The sequence below is a fragment of the Chamaea fasciata genome, unplaced genomic scaffold (genome assembly GCF_029207755.1).
Source record: "Chamaea fasciata isolate MVZ Bird 193981 ecotype frontalis unplaced genomic scaffold, bChaFas1.0.hap1 SCAF_28, whole genome shotgun sequence".
Lineage (NCBI taxonomy): Eukaryota > Metazoa > Chordata > Aves > Passeriformes > Sylviidae > Chamaea > Chamaea fasciata.
The window spans coordinates 982834-1004095 of record NW_027094113.1 but is presented as its reverse complement, the minus strand read 5'-3'; the positions used below and the strand labels follow the sequence as shown (position 1 = coordinate 1004095).

The window sequence follows — 21262 nt, the reverse complement described above, 5'->3', positions numbered from 1 at the left end:
TCAGCATTATCACTGGGCTGAGATTTGGCTCGGCTTCCTGGCCCGTGACGCTGCCTTCCCCCTCCTCCCCACTCTGGGAGCACAGCCAGGATGGCCGGGCAGGTGGGGAGTGCCAGCGCGGGCATTTCGGTGAGAGCCTGCGGGTCCTGTTGGCTCCGTGCTGCCCAAGTGCCCTCCTGCACACCTGGGCTGGGCACCTTCCCCACCACGCCCCCTGCTCAGCCAGGGATGCTCCTTGCACAGAGTTCACCCACGTCCCAAAGCGCCATGGGGGCCAGAAGCAGCGTGCAAGACCCTCTATCTCTGTCACAGCAACAGCCTTCACCCCAAAAGGCCCCAAAATGTTGTCTTTAAAAGATTCAGGATCCAGCAGGAAAATCCTCCCCCATGGGTCTGATTTGCCCCTGCAAGGAAGGAGCAGTGCCTTGGTTTCCCCTTTTGGAACGCAGAGGGACACGGTGCTTCTCCTGCAGCTCCGTGGGAATGGGACAGCAGGGAGAGATCCTGCCTTGGGCCCCGGGAGGCAGCCTGGGGTGGGGACCACAGATGCCCTTCTTCACCCCAAAGCAGCTGAAGGGTTGGGCTGAGCCCCAAGGCAGCGTTTGGGTGCAGCAGCTGGGAGGCTTCAGCCCCAATCCTACGGGAGAAGGAACAGCCCCGACGCTGGCAGCCAGCAGAGGATGTTTGCTCCCGCTGTCACGTGCCTCCACCACATATTTAGACACCGGAGCAAGCCAGCCCCGGTGACAAACATGGTGCCACTTGGGTAAACACAGCCCCTCGGAGGCGATGCACCCGAGGCCACCGTAGGGAGAGACCCAAGAAACCAGAAAAACGCGGTAAATAAGGCGGGGGGGGGGGGGGGGGGGGGGGGGCAGAAAAAGAAAAAGAGAAAAAAAAAGAAAAAAAAAAAAGCAGCTGTGGGAATAAAAAGGAGAAAGGTGAAAAAAAAAAAAAAAAAGAGGGGAAAAGTTAAGAAAAAAAAAACAACAGGCCAAAAAGGGAAAATGAAAAGCCAAAAAGCAAAATGAAAGGCCAAAAAAAGGAAAATGAAAGGAAAAAAAAAATAAAGGCAAAATAAAAGGCAAAAAGAGCCAAACAATTGTCTTTAAAAAAATATTTTCCTCCTGGCCTGCTGCAGAACGGCTGGGCGAAATGCCGGGAGCCGACCGCCCTGTTTTCCTTGCTTCCTATTAAAAAAAAAAAAAAAAAAAAAAGCACCACCCAGCAGCCCGAAGCGGGGATACAAAGTCCACTTGTGGCCCTGCGCTGCACCCTCGGCCCGGGCGGCAGCTGGGTGCTGGCGCAGGGCTCCTGGCACACAATGGGGGCTGTTGTTGCCGGAGCAGGAGCTGGCGGCGGTTCAGGGCCGGGCAGAGCATGTGCCGGCAGCCAAGGGCTGGCGCGGCTGGTGTTAACTCTCCAGGCCCTGCTCCGAGTGCCCTGAGTGCGAAACAGGCAGGGAACAAATCCAAACCCACCGAATTCCCTCGCCCTGGCATGGGGCGGGGTGAGGAAACTGAGCTGTTTGTCCCCGCGCGGCTCGCTAATGTCCCCAGCCCCTGGCCCTGCGATAATTTGGGGTTTGTGAGCCAAGGCTGGACCAGGACCATGAAACAGCCCCTGTACCCCCTTCTCGGGGCTATCCAAGGCCCCCCACCCTGCAGAGGGTGCCTGGCCCTGGCACTGACCCCGCAGGGTGACAGCACCCAGCACCCGCTGGGCACCTGCCCCTGGGGCAATGCCTGGCCTTGGGCCACCGTCACAGCCAGCAGCACCCACGCCCCCGAGTGCCACCACATCCCGCAGGGAGCCTCTGGCAGGTTACAGCATCCCTCAGTGCCTGCTCCATGTGCTCAGGCTGGTGCATGCCAGGACACCAAGGTGCGGGTGCCATGCCACACCCTGGGGTGCTGCAGAGGGGGGACCCTGCAAAGGCCATGTTCGGACAGAACATCCCATGTCCTCGTGCGGCTCAGTGCCCTGTGCTGAACACTTGGGCCATGTGCCCCCCAAACCCGAGGTGCCTGAGCTGCAGGTGGGGGCTGCTGCCTCCCCACCAGTGCCTCATGCAGCCCCCCCCCAGTCACAAACCCCATTTTCCCTCCCTGCTCTGCTGAGCTGCCTGGTCCTGCTAATAAAAAAAAAATAATAAGGACATGGAAAATTCTATAATATCCCTTTCCAGCTTCTTGGATTTGGCTTTCGTTAATTCAAAGCAGACCCCGGGGGGGGGGGGGGGGGGGGCAGAAAGGGGGAATCAAATCAAACCAGAATCACGGCACGGAAAGCCAGTTTTCACAAAGAAAGACCAGAGCCAGCAACCCCAACATTTGAATGCAGCAGGAAAGGGAAAAAAAGTTTAATATGTGCTTAAAAACAAACGAGCAGTGGTATCATTTTTAATTAGGAGCCTATTTTCAAAGCCCTTATTACTTACAGTACGCTCAGCATCCGAGTAATTTTCCTCCCTCGTAAAATCGTGTCAGGGAAGGGGGAAAGAGAGGGAAAATGAGGGAAAGCAAGGAGGGATGGCAAGGAGGGAAAGCAAAGAGGGAAATCGAGGAGGGAAGGCGAGGAGGGAAAGCGAGCCCTTTGTGCAGCCGAGAGCTCAGTGAGGCGAACGTCCATGCCAATTTGTCTGCAGTAATTGGTTTAGCTGCAGACAGAGGCTGGCAACGGAGTCTGCGAGTTGCCAAACTTTTCCCAGGAAAGGGACCCTTCACCTAATATCACTTTTGGGTATTCCCCTCGTTTGTGTCGCTCCAGGACACGTCACCGTGTGCCAGCACAATTGGAAGCTCCTTCTGGAAAACTAATATAATAATTCTTTGCCATTCCCCTCAAACTTTCTTCTTGCAAATTCCAGCCCAGTTTTCTCCTCTGGCAAACAAAATCCTCAGAGAAACCATTTCCTACCACAGCAAAGGCCTCATCTAAGGGCTGCTGGAGGGTCCGAGCCAGCGCTGGGCGCCAGGGCTGTGCTGGGAGTGTGAACCCCACACCTGGCCCTGGTGTTGAACTGGTGCAACTGGGCCATGGTGGTTTTCCATCGCTGCTGCCGGGGTGTTTGCCCCAGCCTTGCCCCGGAGCACCGGGCCCAGCACACACCGTGGGAAGGGGGCTGGGCGGGGGCCGAGCTGGAGGTGTTGGATCCGGCGGCGGGAGCAGGTACCTCGTTACCTCCCCGCGCTTCTGTTTGCTTTGGCAACTGATTAAAATTCCCCCAGGATTCCTTCCCACTTGTGTTGGAGCTCCAAAACACCACCACCAGCAGCCACTTTTGCCCTCCCCAGGCCCAGCTCCTGGGGACTGAATCCCCCAGGGGACAGGGTGCCAGCTGGGTCCCCAAAATACTCACAGTGCTTGCTGCACTCGCTGCCCATCACTTTCACTTTCAGCTCCCCAAAGCTTCCCTGCTCCTCTGCCCTCCCCTCCAGCAAAACTGTACTGGGGGGGATTTTTGTCCTCCCGTCACCCCTGGGTGCTGCTCCCCTTGGCACACAAACATTTTTGGGGCGCTCCCCTGGCCAGCGTGGTGGCGCAGAGCCACATTCCTGTGCCGAGGATGCCACCGGGGTCCTGGCACTGAGGTGCTCCTGCTCCCAAAACTGAGCTGCAGGGACCGAGGGGCTGCTATGGCACTGTGACTGTGACACGGGGACGGTGGCAGGAACCCCCTCTGCCAGCTGTGTCTGCAGGGAGGAGACAAAAAACAAACTGGGATTCACTCACTCCAAACAAAGACTCAGGGCCATATTCTTCCCCATTCCTCCCACTCCAGAAATTTCCCCAAATTCCCCAACACCAACACGACAAACCAGCCCTGGGAGAGTGGCCAGATTTGATTTATGTCTTTTTGCGGACAAAAGAAAAAAAAAAAACCACCAACAAAAAAAACTTTTAAAACACCCCCCCAAAAAAAGCCTAAAAAAACCCCAAACGAGTGAGGAAATGTTTCCTGGTTGCATTTGGGGTTTGGTTGTTGTTGAGAGATTTTTTTTAATGAGCGAAATTTCAGTGTTTGCAAGAATTCCTGGTGCCTCCATCCACACGTGGCTGCAAAAGTCCTGGCCCAAGCCCCCAGCATAGGGAGGGCAGCAGCACCACGGGCCCGTGGTGGTGTTTGAAGCTATTTGACAAACCCCTCAAAGCCCCTTTTCGATGTAAAACCAAATTTTAGGTTCATTTTGGGGGAGATTTGCTCTGGTGAGGTCACGGTTCTCTGTGCCGCATTGTGTGAGAGCAGGGAAAGGGCTACACAAGCTTTTTGAGGGCTGGTTTCCAACAAATCTGGGGGGAAAAGGTGATGTTTGAGCCAATGGAAAAATACAGAGTAAGGGGGGAAATTTGGGATTCAAATTATTTTCTTTTTACATCTAACTTGCAGCCAAAAAAACAATAAAAAGCCACAGCAAAAATCCTAAAACCCCTTGAAATTCCTGCAGAATAATTCCCTGAAATCTGCTAGCAATTTTTAAACTGAAATCCCCCCCTCTTGTCAGCAACAATTTCACTAGTTAAAAACCTGCTTTAGAAAGAAAGAGAAAAGGGGGGAAAAAAATTCTCTTTTCATTGCACGTTTTGGCTTTGAATCGAGCCAGGCCAGACCTCTGCCTGTTTGGGACCCAGGCCAAGAGCCATATGCAGGAATAAAGTAAATAAATTCTGGTCAAAACCAGAATATTCTCCTTAAAAGTTATTTTAAAAGCAAAGAAAGGCAGCAACAAAACTATCCCAACATGGATTATTTCCCTTTCTCTCCCTCTTTCCAGAGAGGGACGTGGCTCGGCCGTGCCGTTGCACCCAGTAGAATGGGACCTTGGGAAAAAACCTGCAAAAATGCTAAAAATGAGCCCCAAAAAAGGTTTAATGAGGCTGGGGGATGTTTTCCCGTGGTGATGGGGGGGCATCCAGCCCTGTGCTGCTCCATGGTTATCTGCACGCCCTTGGCTGAGCCCAAAAGTTGGCATCGAGGTGTCTTAGCAGCACAAATCAACCATGAAATGCCCTTTAGAAATAAAATCCAGCTTTGGGGGGGGGCCCCCACAAATTTCCACTTGTTCCAAGCACTGGTTTTATAGACGAGGGGTCATGAGCTCACAAACAGGCCAGGATAAAAACCCAAGGAATGAACAAAGGGCCTGATTCAGCCACTCCCTGGAATCAGGGTAACTCAGCTTCCACCTCCGGGCTTTAATCCTTGCAAAAAAACATTTGGAGAAACAGAACTGTGCCCCAAACCACCCCACAATTTTCGTTTTATTTGAGGCAGCAGGGATGGCCTGCACAGGAAAATTAAATTGGGTTTGGATTCCACCCCCGTTCTCAAAACGCCGTTTTACAGGCAGCCTGGGAACGCAAAAAAATTTAGGATTTTTGTGGGTTTTAGTGTTTTTCTGCCTGGGGGTTACACTAGGAATTGGGGTTCAGGCTAAGGAGGCTGCAGTGAGCAGGGGGCAGTGGGGATGCTTGCCACAGGGTCTGGTGGCAGCTCTCCGGTCCCATGGGCAGCACAGCCCACGGCACCCCAAATCCTGCAGCACCCCCGAGGGCAAGTGACCCCCAGATCAGGGGTCAGGATTTGGGCTGCCCTTTGCTCTGCCTCTGGCCCTGCCAGTGCCAGGAGACAGGTGCCACTCACTGCATTGAAATAATTTCCATGCTTGGCCAGTGCTGTTATGGTTCCTGCAGGATGAGTCCTCACTGACAGAGGAGAAATGGGATCATTTCAGGGGGACAGACTGCAGGATAAATTTGGGGGGACACAAGGTGTGCCACTGGAAACCCACAGGGATGTCTCAAAACCAAGGCCAGCAGCCCTTCAGCCCCAGCTTTGAATCACCCAGGAAATATTTTTAACAGCATTACAAAAATAAATAACCACAGCAGTTGTTTATTTATTATAAATAAATATAAACAATTATTTATAATAAATAATAAATAACTTTTTTATCATGAAAAAAATAAATAACCCCTTCCCCATCACCCTGCACCCCAGGGCCTCCGCAGAAGGGAAAATAAAATCCCAGCCCTGCTCTTTCTCTCCCATTTTCCTTCTTCGCCCACCCTGGCACTGCCAGCCTGGCACAGCCCAGCAATCTCCCCCAGCCTGAACCCAAATTTTCACATCCCCCTCAAAACATGCCAAGCCAGGGGAGACGAGGAATCACTGGAGAAAAATAAAACCCTGGCAGGAGAGAGGGAGCTGCCAGTGGGCACCACAGCGGCCTTGGAAGCGGTTAAAAATTGGCAAATTCTTCCCAGGGTTTATTTTTGCGCCGTATCGCGCTCAGAGCCGGGCAGAAAATGCAAACTGTGCTCTGCGAGCGGAGTTACCGCCGAGTTTACATTCCTCGAGGCTTCTGGAGCTGGGACGAGGCGAGGGAACTGCTCATTTCAGCCTTTTTTTTTTTTTTTTTCAGCTTTAAAACAGGGAAGTGGCTTTTTTTGGGGGGGGAGCAGATGGTGATTTAAAAAAAAAAAAAAAAAAAAAAACAACATGAAAAAAGTTCTAGAGGTTTTAAATTTAAAGAATTTTTCCTTTTTTTTTTTTTATAGACAGCTGGAATAAAATTAGATCTCATTTCCATAAGGCCGATGGCCGTGCTTGTGTCTGACAAATAACTCAGAAAATATATGTATATATATAATATATATAATATATATAATATAATACAATATAATATCCTGTGAATGTACAAATTATTGTCCAGCATCTTGGTATGCATGGTGGTGGGCAAGGGAGATATGGGGGATGGAAAAAGTAAACCTCCCATGTATCCAAAATCCCTGCTAAATTTGAGCTGAGCCCTTGTAAAAATGATCAGGCGCAGAGTACCCCCCTAAATATATACATATATATATTTAAATATATATATAAAAGAGGGAGAAAATTATGGAATAAAAACTAGTGAAAAGACTGACTAGTTTGCTTTAATTTTATTTTTAAAAAATATAATAAAATATTTAGCATATTATTTATCACACTGAAACCATTTGAGCTCGAGGCAGACGGAGATTACGTTCCTGTTTGTTCAGGACTATGGAGCGTGCCGAAAAATCCAGGCACACGATGCGTGCTTCGGCCCGCAGCAAACTGAAAAAATATCTAATTTTTGTGGCCTTCCTATAGAAAAATATGGTTATTTGAAAGGATTAAGAGATTAAAGGATTACTCGATAACAAGGGTTAAAAATCCAGGTCCAGACACAAAAGGGGTCGATAGAAATGAGGGAATCACTTTCCCCCAACAAGTCCTTCACGTCTCCCGGACCAAACCCAGTGCCCGGGTCACTGCCAACTTTTGAGTGGGACTGGAGAGGGGGCAAAGGCCCCAACCCGCCCAGCCCCGGCTGCAAAGCAGCCTGTGGCTTTAAGAGATAGGGGGAATCCGGGGATGTTCCTGGGAAGGGGTGAAGGGAAGGCTGGGGAGAACACGAGAGCATGGGGGGACAAGGATGAGTGGGGAGCCCTGGAGGGGATGGAGGGGCAGGAATGGAGGATGCTCGAGAGAGCTGGAGTCGGGAGCGAGGTTGGACACGGCCGGGGGGGGGGGGTCTGCCCCCAGGGACAGGGGGGTGGCAGGGACGGTGACCAGGGCAGGTGTCTGCAACCGGAGGTGGGGGTGGCAGGGGGATGACACGGGGAGGCTTCTGCCTCCAGGAACAGGGGCGGCGGGGGTTAACAGCGGGATGTCCGCACCAGGGGGACTGGGGTGACCAGGGGGGTGTCCGCACCAGGGTGGTGAGGTGTATCCGTGTCCGGGGATGAGGGCGAGTCTCCGCAGCGCGGAGCCGGGGCCGGAGCCGTGCGCGCCCAGGGGATGCCCGGCCTGGGGGCCGGCGGCCAGGGCTGAGCGGGGGTGTCCGGGGGATGCCCGGGGCGGGGGCGGGCGGTGGGCCCGGCGCTGCCCGCGGCTCCTCCCCGCGCTGCGGTAGCTCCGCACCGGGGCCGCGCCCCCCCATCGCCCCCCCCCCCGCGCCAGGCAGGGCCGGAGGGGCGGCCCCGCAGCCAGCCGGCCCCGGGGGGGCCGCGCCGCAGCCCCCGCCACCTACCCGCACCATCCGGGGGCCACCGTCGCGTTGCCGGGCGAGCGGGGCCGGAGCCTTCCTCCTCCTCCACCACCTCCTTCTCTCCCTCCTCCTCCTCCTCCCTCCCCGCCCCCGCACCGGGAGCGTCCCCGCCGCAACGCCGCCGGTGCCCCGGGCGAGGGGAGGAGGCAGAGGAGGAGGAGGAGGCGGGGGCGGCGGCGATGGAGCCGGGGCGCTGCGGGCTGCGAGGAGGAGCCGTGCCCGGCCGGACTGGGGCTGCGCCGGGGGGGAGCGGGGGGGATGCCCGCGCTGCTCTGCCGTAGGCGCCGCCCGCCCGCCCCGCTCCCGGGCTTTATTTTAATTTTTTTTTAATTTTTATTTTTTTAAATTTTTTACCCCCCCCAAAAAAATTTTTTTTGCTTGCCTTCCAAAAATACCCATCGCGTCCCCCCCCCCCCCCCCCCCGCCATCCCCCAGCCCCGCCACCCCCACAGCGCATAAGGCCGGGCCGGGCGCGGGCTCCGCGCTCCCGCCGCCCGTCACCGCCGCCCCGCGCCCCCCGCCCCGCAGCCCGGCCCCCCGCCCGGAGCATGGCCCCCGGCAGCGCGACGGAGCCGGAGCGAGGGTGACCGCCCGCGGGGGACACTGTGCTGTGCCGCTGGCCTCGGAGGACTTTTACTATAATTACCATCACTGTTATTGTTATTATTGGGTTTTTAATTTTTTAATTCTTTCGCGGGGCAGCGGTTTTTTTCCTCCTCCTTCGGCGCGGTGGAAAACACACGTTTTAGACCAAAATCCCAAACCAGCCCATCCATCCTCTTTGCTTTGCGCTTCGCAGCAACTTGGAGCCCGTTAATTGCACTTGGCGATGGTAGGTCCCATGACACTTTCGTTTTCTCTTCTACTTCCCCCCTCTCCCCTTCAACCCCCCGTGTGCGCGTGTTTGCGGGTGCCCCCACGAGCAAAAGTTGCTCTCGGGGAGGGGGCGGCGGGGAGAGTTTAATACGGTGCCGGGGCGGGGGGGCGCGGGGCGGCGGGGGCGGGCGGGGGGAAGCTGCCGCCGTCTCTCCTCCCCCTGCCCACCCGCCCCGCGGTACCGGGGGGCGGAGGCGGCGGCGGGAGCCGCCCGGCGGGGAGGTCGCGGCGCGGCGCGGGGGGAGCCTCCGCAGCCAGCGGAGGGCTGGATGGAGCTGAAAATGGCCGCTAAAAAAGGGGCGGAGAGGCCGCCAGCCGCACCGACTTGAACTTGGAAGTGACGCCCGGGAGGGTCGCGCTCAAATCCGCGCTGCGCGGGGCCGCCCTGCCCGTACGGGGGTGGGAGAGGGGAATCACCGTCCTCGATGTGAGAATAAAAACATTTCACCCGGCCCCGCTGTGCGGGGCTTCGCCCGCTTCTCCTCCTGCCAGGCCACGGGGGGAGCGCGGCGACACGGCCCGAGCCGCCCCGGGGAAGATGCGGGGAGCGGGCCCGCCCGGCCAAGTTTGCGCGGAGCCGCCGCGTCCCCTGGGGACGAGGATGTCCCTGCGGGGGGAGTATGCGGGGTGAACCCCAGCCCCGGGCGGGGAGGGGCCGCGGCGGCCGGCAGAAGTTGGGAGTGAAAATCAGTTGTGCGGGGAGAGGTGCTGCGAGGGCTTGTCCCCGCAGAGGAGGGAAAAAAAAAAAAAAAAAAAAAAAAGAGGAAAAAAAAAAAAAAAGCGGTTTTCTTATTTTCGGGGGGGGGGAAACAGACAGCGCTGAAGCCGCGGCTCCGCGCCGTGAGTGGCCGCGCTGCGGGTCATGTTTCTGAAGGGAGCGGCGACCCCGGGTGCGGGAGGGGAGCGGGCCGCGGCCCCCCCGGCCCGGGAGGTGCCCGGGGATCCCCTTTGTGTTCCGCCCGTGGCGCTCCCCGCGCGCTCTCTAATTAGCGTCATTAGCGCCCGCGATCGGCCAGGGCCGGGGCTTGCGGAGTGAGAACTTGCGGTTTGGAGTTTGCCGGGCGCAGGCTCCGCTTTTTTCGTCTCCTGCTCTCTTTGTGCGGGGGTGGTTGCGGGGCTCCCCGGGACGAGGGGGGGGGGGGGGGCGCGGGGCTGCCCGTGGCACCGTGATACTGTCGGTGGTTAAATAATGCGCGGGGTGGGGGGGATTAAGCGTCTCCGCGGGATGAGCGGGATGCGGCGGAGGCAGCGCGGGGCCGGCGAGGCGGCCCCTCCGCACCAGGGCTGGGTGCGGGCAGTAACACCGCTACCAACCCCCCGCGCCGGGGCCGCTGCCCAGAAGTTGTACATGAATCTGCAGGGTTTTTTCTCTCCCATCGCCGGATTGGCTCCGTTAAGTTAAATTTAAAAAAAAAAAAAAAAAAATTAAAAATTAAAAAATAGAACCCCCTAAATACCCAAAGCCGGGCGCTCGGCGCTGGCCGCGCCGGGGCGAGGGGGGATTCGCTGTCCCGCGGGGGCCCCGTCCCTCCCCCGCCCCCCCTGCCCCGCAGCGCCTCGGCCCTGCGAGCCAAAGGGGGTTCCTACATCTTTAAATGGGATGTAATATTTTGGGATGGGCTTTTTTCATAACGTCACTTCATTCCTCGCTCTTTTTTTTTTTTTTGTCTTTTTTTTTTTTTTTTTTTTTTTTTTTCATTTTCTCATTCTTTCTTTCCTCTCTCCCTCTCCGCTGCCCGGGTCTCGGATGGAGCCGCTTCCCTTCTAACTTCCCCGCCGCCCGTGCCTGCAGGCTGGGTGCGGACCCCCGACCCCCCCCCCGGGGCGAGGATGACCCTTCTGCCTCTTTAAACCGCCTCCCCAAAACCCCCAAACAAACAACAACAACAACAAAAAAGCGCTTTATTTTCCAAGGGGGGGGGGGAATTTTGCTTTTTGTTTTTTTTTTTTTAAGGGTTGGTTTGTTTTGGTTTTGTTTTTTTTTTTTTTCTTTTTAGTTTTTTGGCGGGGGGGTGGAAGTTGGAATCTTTTTATTTCCTCCTCGGCCCCCCCTCCCGCGGGGCCGCCCCCCCGTGCCCGGCTGCCCCCCCCCGGGCCCCGCAGAGCCGCTCCGGAGGAGAGAGAGAGAAAAAACGCCCGGACTGCTCCAGCCTCCGAAATGACTCAGTAACTTTTACGCCTCGAGTCTCAGCCCTGCAATTAGGCACTTTCCCAGCACGGCTCGGGATGTATTCGTCTCCTCTCTGCCTGACCCAGGTAACCGGGACCCCCCCGCGTTTCCCCCTCCCCCCAATTTGCTCCTTTCGCTGCAGCAGACTTTAGCAGTTGCAATACAAAAAAAAAAAAAAAAAAAAAAAAAAAAAAAAAAAAAAATAAAAGCGCAACACCCCCCTCCCTAAAAATAATCATAACAGAGAAAGGCGGGTTGGGGCCGTGCAGGGCTGCTCAGAGGAGCCGCGTTCCCCTTTTGTCCCCCTCCCTCGCCTTTTGCAGGGTTTTTTTAATGGTGTTTCTGGTGCTTTTTGGGTTTTTCAGCCTTCACTTTCACTTGGGGCGTGGGGGGGGTTGGAAGATTGCGTTGTGGTTTGGGTTTTATTTTTTGTTTGCTGCGCTCAGAGGTGTGTGGTGCGGGGAAGCCGCCAGCTTCGGGGGTGAGGGGGGACACCGTGGGGTGCAGGGGGTCCTCGGTGGGTTCGGGGAGCCTGGGGGGGCTCGGCGTTGCAGGCTCGGGCTCGGCCGTGCTGTCTCTTACGTAGTATGAAACTTTTTCCTTCCCCCCCCCAGTCTAGCTGCACATGGTGGGGTGCAAGGGGTGTGGGGGGGCACAGGCATTTTGTTCTAAATCCTCCAACTTTGGGACAACGTGCACCCGGCCATGCCACGCTGCGCTGGCGGGCAAGAGGGCAGGGGGGGCTGTGCACAGCAGGATGTGGGGGGCACCCCCTCAGTATCCGAGATGAGGGGTGATGCCAGTCCCCATCGGGGTGTCAGGGTGACGAGGGGCAGCCCCAAGCCGTGCGTGGGGACACTGGTGTCACCCCAGGCCACGCTGCCGTGGTCCAATGGCACGCGGCAGGGTGGCTGTGCCTGGGCCCACGGTGCAGGGGCGTCCCCGAAATCTCCCCCCAACAGTCGGTATGGCCACAGGGGGGAGATTCAGGAACCCCCCCCTTGCCCACAGCACGACCACTGCGGCTCTGCCTTTGCATTGTGCTTATTGATCGCTGATATTTATTTAATTATTGAGCAGGCAGCTTTCCCCACCTCGTAACCTGTTCCTTGCTGGCAGACGCTGCCTGCTCTGGGCCCAGCCTCGTGCTGCACCCCGCAGGGGCTCTGCCGTGGGGAGGGGGTGCTGCTACAGGACCCCCCTGCCCGTGCCAGACCCCTCCCTGGGGACGGAGCTCCGGACTGGCTCTGGCTCTACCTCGGGGCTTGGGCTCCGCTGCCCGTGGGGGTCCCCTCATGGCACTGTGAGGCGTGGGGGCAGTGCAGGGTCTGGCTCCGGCTCTCCCCGGCAGCAGCTGAGGCTGTTGAGGACACGGGCAGGGTGGGCAGTACCGGGGCTGCTCAGATGACCCTGAGGTGGTGCTCCCTGTCGTGTGGTTGACTTGGCAAGGGTCACACCTCAATCTGGCTTATTTACTTCTCTTTCTTTTTGTTTCTTTTTTTTTTTTTTTTACTCTTATTCTTTCCTTTTCTCTTTCTATATTTTATTTTTGCTTTTTCTTTTTTTCCTTCTTATTTTTCTTTTTTATTTTCCCTTGATTTTTTTTTTTTCTTTCTTGCTTGCTTGGTTTCGTGCTTTTTTTCTCTTTTCTTTTTTCTTGGTTTTTTTTTCCCTCCTTTTCTTTCTTCTTTTCCCTTTCCTTGCCATCCCGCCTTTCCCACCCTGACTCCATCCGTCCCAGGGGTCCCACCACCTCCCAACCCTCCCAGTCTCCAGCTGGTGCTGGGTTGGCAGCGCCTGTTGTTGCCAGCTCACGGTGCTGGTGTGATGTGGGAAGCCGTGCGGTTGCTGGCCGGGCCGGGGCTGGCAGGAGCCCTTCTCACCAACCCGTGCCGTTCCCAGCACTCCTCCTGGCCGACGGAGGGGAGCTGGTTTTTCCTCCACGGATCCTCTGCCCCACTGCCTGGGCACGGGGAAGGCTCTGGAGTCCTCCCCCTCACCCTGACATAGCCTGAGCTCCGATCCAGCCCGGCTCGGACGGCACCAGCCATCGTCCCCCACCGCCAGCCCAGCCATTCCCGTTCCCATCCCACCCGCGCGGCGGGCAGGCTCGCCCGGGCTCGGGAGCTGCGGATGGTGATGTGGATACATTGGAACGTGCGCGGGAGCCGCCCTGCCTTAGCCTTTGCGCATCTCCCCGCCACCACCACTGCCAGCCCCTGGAGCCCGGCACGGCCGCTGGGACCGCGGGACCCCTCAGGCAGGCGCCCTTCCCAGCCGGAACAGGCCCAAGCTGGAGAGCCCAGCGGCACCAAAATAGCCCTGGCAAAGTCATCGCCCGTGACACGCTCCTGGCCACGGCCTCGGCCGTGTCTCCCGTCTGGCAACGGGGTGGCTTTGTGCCCTCCCCAGCTCTTGTGTCCCTGCTTGGGGACTTCCTCCCTCTTCCGCACCTCACCTCTGTCCCCCATCAGGGACAGGCCGGGAAGTCAAGAGGGAGCTGCCTAGATTAGCAGGGAAGCAGCACCGGAACCGCCGCCACGCACAAGGCCTCACCCTGCCCACGGGGAAGCAGGGCGGGGTGCGGGGGGTGTCCGGCTGCCCAGGCTCCAAAATAACCCTGGAGCTGAGCACCTGCCAGGGACCTGCACATGTGTCCCCTGGGAGCTGCTGCCGAGAAGCCGAAGGGATTTCCAAAGCCGTAACGGTCATCCTTGGCTCCTGGATCCGCAGTGGGGGGAGGCTTGGGATACTTCTGGTGGGGGAATATTGCAAATTTTACGACTGGTGATGCCCCTACACCTCTGGCTTGTGCCTGGTACCTGGCAGTGCCCCCAGCACACCCCCAGCCCCCCACCCTGGTACCTACAGGATGGGAATGAAGTGAGATGGGCGCCATCCTCCAAGGCAGCCGCGATGTTGGAATCTGGGCATCCCGTCAGGGTCTGGTCAGAGACCCTCTTCCCTCTCCCCAGGCTCCATGCTAGGGGTGCAAAGCTGATTTTGGGATGGCAGAGGCAATGCACCCGCACTGCCCGACTGAGAGCCAGTGGCCAGGCAGGGACCCCCGTGTGTGCCACAGTCAGTGGCTCAGCATCCGAGGGGCATCGGGGAGTGTCTGGCTAAACTGGCCTGGCACAAACCTCGGTACCAGCGAACGGGCACAGCTCGGGGCCTGGGGGGTGGAGCTGGGCTGCCACAAGCATTGCGGCCACGTGGCACGGTCACAGCCACATCTCCAGGCATCCAAGGAGATCCCACCTCTTCCCGGCCGTGGCCGGGCTCCGCACATCACTCGGCTGCCACCGCTGCTGCAGGCACGTGGCTGGAGAGGGGAGCTGCCTGTTGGGCACATCTCATGGGGCATCCTTTGGCAAACTCCCTCCCCAAAAGCGCCGGGGCTTTTCAGCACCGGTGCTCACCCCCTCCACCAGTAGCTCCGGAGAACTGGTTTCCAGCCGGGAGCTCAGATCGGCTGCCAAAGGATGGGAGCAGCAAGCCGGGCATGGCGGGGGAAGAGAGGGAAGGTTGCAACACACTTTCAATTCTCCCATCTGCTGAGTATTGTTTGGGAAAAACAATGAGGCTGTTCTTTAAATGCAACCTTCGGGAGATCCTCGCTTTCCCCGCGGCGCCCGCCACGCCGTGCCCGCCTGCCCTGGCGAGCCCTGCCCCGCTGCTCGCACCCACCGCTCCTGCCTGATCCCATCTTAAATCCTCACCCAGGAAAAATAGATCCTGTTTTCAGTGAGGTTTCTGATGGTGGATTGGAGGGCCAGAATGGGCATGCGGGGAGGCGGACGGGGTAAAGCCAGCTGCATGAGGGGCTGCTGGCCGGCGCTCGCGCTGTGCCGCCCTCCCCCTCATCACCTTGAACTTGTTTGGGGCCTCGTGCAGTAAATCAGCCACCCTTTTTTGAGGTACCTGCCGATTTCTCTCCTCCCTGAGCAGCTTTGCCCTGCCCACAGTTCCCCCCCTGACCGTGGTTCAGGTCCCTCATGCCTGCAGTTCCCTCCGTACCAGGACAGGGAGTGATCCCACCGCGTGCCCAGCGCTGCGGGTGTGCACGCGCCTTTGCAGACTGCTGAACAAAGCCAGCTGCCAGAGCCCAGAGCACTGCCTGGAGCTCTTGGAGCAATTGGGAACAGCTCCCTTTGGCGTTTTTCTATTCCCCTGAGCCTGGTAGGACTGGGGATGGATGCTGGGAGCCATAGTCTGATCCTGTTTTGACCCGGCAGTTTTCCACCCTTGCAGGGGTGGCGTGGACACTGTGGCCAGGGCAGTGCTGGCGTGGCAAGGCTCACTGGGCAGAGGAACCGTGGCAAGGGCCGGCCCAGCCAGCCCTTATCAACGCACGGCAACGAGCGGGAAAGGCGGCTCCCCAAGGAGCCCTGGGCAGCCCTGGAATGGGGAGCTCAAGGGCCCAGGGGAGAACTGCCACGGTGGCACCAAGGGATCTGTCCCAACCCAGGGCTGTGCACGGTGAGGTGGGCCTGAATAGAGATTTGGTACTCACAGGGGAAGGGAGGGTCAGCGTCTCCTGCCTTTGGAGGTGGTAGAGGTAGGTCCATTCCAGGCAGGGCTCTCTGGGAATGGCCCCAGGAACAAGGACAGCTTGCCCTGCCTGTTCACCCGCCTTCCTTGCCTGATGGTGCCTGTGCCAGCCATCCCTGTGCCAGGCCCCTGGGCACATCCCTGCAGCCCAAGGGGTGCCCATTTTCCCCCATCACTCCCATTGTGCCTGCACCTGTTCTAGCCACAAGCCAAGCCTTTGGTGGCAGGATGGGGATGGTGACAGTGATGGGGAGCATCTCCAGAGTCCCTCACTGGAGGGGAAGAAGGAGGGTTGTCGGGGAGGTAAAATCCCTCCCTGTGAAGCTGGCACGCTGCCTGCCACCCCCAGTCGTGCTGTGGCTCCTCTGTTTAGGGATGGCAGTGCCAGCAAAGAGCATCTCCAATGGGGCTGGCTGCCCGTGGGAGGGGGCTGGGGGGACTGCTGTCCCCATCAGTCCTTGCGCCCAAGCTGAGAAGTGTAGGCAGGGCCCTGGGGTGGCAGGGATGTGCTCCTTAGGGACCCATGGGGAGAGGATTTCTCCCACAGCTCCCTGGGGTGTGCCGGGCAGGTCGAGGCAGGGTGGTGAAGGCGATGGGAGCAGCCAGGGCATCAGTGGGGGCCAAGCCCTGCCAGAATCATGTGGCATCGCTGGTGACATCCGCACATCATGGCTGAGGGCTGCTGGTGGGGCTGAGTCTGAGTGGGGCACCCCTTCACCAGGGGTGGGCCAGGAGTGCCCAGTGCCAAATCCTCATGGATTCTCGGTACCAAAAAGCTTTTGGATGCACCAAATTGGTGCAGGCAAAAGCCTGAGCTCAGCCTCCCTCCGTACCCTGGCAGCCAAACACCCTGAGATCTTACCTGCCAGGGGGGTATGCAGACCCCTGGGATGTGCCAGGTGCAGGGAGGGGTACCCCCGGGCATCCCAGGGCCTGGCTCACACCCGGGCGGGCGGCTGGGCTCGCCATCCGTCACGTCGGCCCTGGGCAGGCATCCCCCGCGGCCGGGCGCTCTGTGCCAGCTTGGCCAGGACCCAACGCCCTGCGCCGGCCGCCAAGACCCGGAGCTTCCCAAGTCCTGGAGAGGAGCTGGGAAAGGATCCCGTGGCTCAGGTGCGGCAGTGCTCACGCGCTGGGGGACCTGGGGCCAGCCACTGCCAAGGATTGATTTCTCGGTTAACTCACCACTGCTCTAAAAGCGCATTAATCCTCCTTCCCCGGCCAGCAGCCAGCGCTGAGCAGCATTTTGGGCAAAATTTCCAGGTCTGGGCTTCGGGCTGCCTGCCGTGGACATTGCCCTCCCCACCACCACCACCACTCCAGCAGCACTGCCTGGCACGGAAACACCGGGATCCAGCCCTCCTGCTGACCCCTCTTCCCTGGGAGCTAGTTCAAGTCCATATCCAGGTGGATTTCTTTTAAAACTGGGGGTTTTATTTTGTTTTTTAAGAAGTCTTTCACTCTCCTTGCGAAGGGCCCCTGCATTCCCTTCACGGAAAAAATGGTATTTGACCGGCTGTTGTCCAAAAAAACCCCCAACATGTTTCTGATCACGAAAAACCAAGAAATCTTTTTGCTTTCAAAGGAAAAAAAAAAAAAAAGCCCATGAGAGAGAAATGTTGATTTTCCACCCAGATACTTCCCCTTTCCCCAAACCAGCCCTGAAAAAGGGAGGCACCACTGCACCCTCCACACCCCAGGATGTCATCCTGGGGGTACAGTCCCACCAGGGGCACAGTGGATGTCACTCAGGGCTCATCCGGGTGCTGGCAGGTGGTGGCAACGCCAAATGTGTGCCCCCCTCTCTGCTCAGACCCCCTTTTCCAGGTGCTCCCACGTTGCACAGGCACGTGGGGCTGCCGGGAGGACGGGGAGTGCAGGTGACCTGCTGGCTGTCCCCAGGGAGCCACCCATCACTGTGCGCTGCGGAGCCGCCGCCGCCAGCCCGCCTCGCCCCGCTGCCACAGGCGACGAGGCCGCTTGGTCCCACGGTTGCCTGGCGGGAGCTGTGATGTGTCGGATCCTGCACCCCCTCCCGCCGTCCCTGGCTGCTGCCCAGCGATTTGGGAAAGCGAGACGGCGCAGGCTGAAATGTGACCCCCGCCACGCTGTGCCGCAAAATCTCCTTTAGTAACCTGTGCGCCAGGACAGCGAGCGCGCAGCGTGAATACCAATGAGGAGGAAAAGTGCCGAGTAAAGAGTTTTTGATGGAAATGGCATCGCATGAGAAAGAGAGCGGGAGCGAGCGGGCGAGTGCGTGCCCGGAGCCTGCGCTGCGCACGGGCACAGCGGGGCACACACGTGTGCGCACCTGTGGCCCGGGAGGTTGGAGGCTGAGCATGGCAGGGTGCCAGGGTCGTGCCACCCCGGCGAACACGAGGGAGATGGGAATGGGGGTGATGAGCGGAGGGGGCTGCGAAGCAGCAGTTGAGGGGACACGTGGCAAAGGGTTGCCACGGGCAGCGTGTCCGCAGGGTCCGGGGCGCTTTCGTGGCACGTCGTGGCCCCGGCCATAGGGAACGGCTCCCGTCCCCCGGCGCAGTGCGCTGCTGATCAAAGGCGCAGGCGGGGAGGGAGCGGGCCTGTGTGAGCAGCGACCTGGCCGCGCGCCACCCCACCTTCCCGCTCCGCTCCCCCGGGAGTTTGTTAAACAAATTTCTCTAATTGCACAAGCCAAGGAGTTTGTTGGAGAAAAAAGCCGGGGAAATTCCCCTCCTCTGGGCCACCCCTTCCCCGCTTCCCCCGGGGCAGCTGGCGCAGAGCGAGCAGGTCCTCCTCACGACCCCCAGCTCTGCGGGAGGCTGTGACCCCGACGCCTGCGGGGCGCAGCTGCGGGGTGTCCTCATGTCACCCCTGCCTACGCAAGGACGTCCCCTGCTCGACCTCTTCGCAGCCGGGTCACACACATTCCCTCCCGTCCAGCCCCCGAGGGTCAGACCCCGTCACCTAACGTGGTGACACCCAGCACCGCCGTCTGCCCTTCCCGGCTGACGTTCTCCATCGCTTGGCTGAGCACCCCTGGAAACGGCCTTTGTGAGCCTCCCGTGGGCAGCCCCTGACATCGAATCCTGTCGGATTAGCAAACGTACGGGATAAAAGCCTCGGCTTGGCGGCAGTTCTGTGCCGGGTGGGGGCTGAGGCAGTGGCCCTGCCAAGAAGGGACGATGCGCTGCCGGGTCCTGCCCCGGCTCTCGCTGAGGTCATGGCTATAGATAGCCCGGGAGGGTGCAGCGCCGAGGGCAGGATACTCGTGCCCTTGCCAGCTGCACTGAGTGCCGTGTGGGCACCTGCTGCCTGGGAGGAGACGCTGCCAGGGCACTGGGGGTTGCTGATGGACAGCTTGGCTGGGCCAGCCACTGGCCATCGCCAGGTGACAATCTGCTGCTGCAGGGTGTGACTCTACACCTGCAGGGATGCTCAGACCCAGCCGCTCTCCATCCTCCATGGTGAGTGGGGTCCTGCAGCCTCCGCTGATGCAGTGACCTGGGGTGGCTTTTTCTGTGGCTTCCCACCATGTTTCTTTCTTCCTCTGCTCCCAAGCAAATGCCAGGCTGGGGCACCCCCACCCCCAGGGTGCAGCCATGGGTGCAAAGCTGCTGGGTCGGGGAGTGCAGGGCCAGGGTTTCTCCCCTCCAGCCACCCAGTCTGTGTGCAGCTCAGCTCCCCGCAAAGCCAGGCAGGCGTGTGCCCAGGGTGCCTCCGCCAGCCCCATGGGGCTCTGGAGCGCCGGGGTGGCTGGGAAAGGCGTTGTTGATGAGGGCACTAAAAATAGAGTGGGACTGGGATCTTAATGGGACTTTGTGGGAAACCTGGAAACATTTTCTCATCCCCATAAATGAGTCCAGATGCATTAACGATGACTGCATCGCATCCTGAGGTACCGCCGGAGGGAACCGGGACGCGCTCACCAGCTTCCTCGCCTTGTGGTGGGGAATTGGTTGGAGAGAGGAGTCACCAGCAGCAGCCGGGGCTGAGCCATGACTGCTGTGTCCCATGTGGGGACAGGGACAGGGGCTTGCCCAGCATCACCTTGGTGACGACCTCAGATCCCATCCCAGGCTCTCTGTTCCTAGTGCCCGCGGGCGCTCACAGCTCTGTGCAATGTGCACAGGTTGGTCATGGCACCGCGGCCCTGTGAGCTTCCTGGAGCCCTCTAGGCTCTGAGGTGGCCAGTGGGGGGAGAGTGAGGTGATCCAGGAGGGCCCCCAGTCCCAGGGCCAGTGGTGCTCGTATGCTGGTACCCCGGAGTGCCCTGCGGTGGCATCGAACTGGTGGGATCCGGCCTGTCGAGGGGTTTTTCCTGTTTCATCATGGAGCTGTGACAGGGATATTGGCTCCCAGAGCGCCCGACCCCACTGGGGGACCTTGGACTCCCCTAGGAGATGGCTCGGGGCCAGCCTGGGCAAGTAGCCCAGGGCGGGTGGCTGTTGGAGCCCACATCACGAGGCAGGTTGGCACAGCCGTCTCCAGGGTATGGCAGTGTCACTTAGCGGTTACAGCAGCACCCGGGAGGCAAGGGCAGTCCCACCCCGGGCCTCCGTTTACATCCAGGTGGGGAACAGCACTTGGCACGGGAGGAGGGCACTTGCCCCCTGCCCCAACCCAGGCTGCTGACCCATCACATGGGGGACAAGGGGACCGGCCACAGCCACCAGCCTCCGCGCCGGGCACTGCCGGAGCCCAGCGTCTCGAACAGAGTCCCTTTGTGCAGGTCAGCCCCCACCCACTTCTGTCGCTTGGGAGGCATCCAAAACCCTCCCGAAATAGGACCCAGCCGGGCTCAGCCTTTGAATCTCCCCAGGAAGGCTCTGCTGAGCTGCCGAAAGCGGATGAACATCCCCCTTCCACCCCGTTGAACCAGTCCCATCCTTCAGTGCTCAGGGTTCAGGGCCTGGCCAGGCTCAGAGGAGACCCTCTGGGGACACATCCAGCCCCTCTGATCTCTAGGCCCCACCCCGTGCCTCAGTTTCTCCATCTCTCTGTGGAGGGTCCTGGCAGGTTGTCTTGAGTGCCCAGGGAGCCGATGAGATGCTGGAGGAGAGGCTGAGCCTTTAGCACATCCATGGCACAGCAAAGGCCCTGGGGCTGTGGTGGAGGCCCATGAACTCTTCACCTCCAGGGCCCCAGGGTGGCCGATCCTCCTGGAAGGTCGCTGATTCCACGGCAAAAGGCCGGGGCTATTTTTAACCACTGACTTGCTCCAGGGATTGGATTTGCAGCGGAGTGAGCCCCGCAAACCCATCACACCACTGCCCATCACAGGCTACAGAGATACCCCCAAGCGCCAATCCCCCCCAGCAGGCACCCCCAGGAGGAAGCTGAGGACACCTCTCTGCACCCCTACACCTTTAATGGTGCATGATGGGGGGGAATTAATCTCCCTCGGAAAGGCCAGGACAAAGCAGGCAGGGCTAAAAATATGCTGGGAGGGAAATAAAACCTCCTGCGTCAGGGGCTAAAGCCAGGCTCAGAGCCCTGGGCCTGGCTGGGGGGGTGGGGGCTGGAGGGACCCTTTCTGGTGGTGCCCCCTCCCCAGAGTGAACACGGTGCTGCCGGCCCCAGCACATCCGCCTCAGTTTCCCTCTGC

At 59.0% G+C, this 21262-nt stretch overlaps 1 protein-coding gene across 5 annotated transcripts in view; it reads left to right on the top strand.

Annotated features, from left to right (window-relative positions):
- Positions 1 to 8565: 8565 nt before the first annotated feature.
- NFIC (nuclear factor I C) overlaps positions 8566 to 21262 on the top strand; it is a 38589-nt gene continuing 25892 nt past the window's right edge. For 2 of the 5 annotated variants that reach the window (XM_066205487.1, XM_066205486.1), the window contains exon 1: positions 10660 to 11207. In XM_066205487.1, the coding sequence (XP_066061584.1) occupies positions 11178 to 11207 (30 nt within the window). In that variant the 5' untranslated portion in view covers positions 10660 to 11177. Of the gene's footprint in view, positions 8908 to 10658; positions 11208 to 21262 lie in introns of those variants that run through there. The other 3 variants (XM_066205485.1, XM_066205488.1, XM_066205484.1) reach the window with 3 other exon arrangements.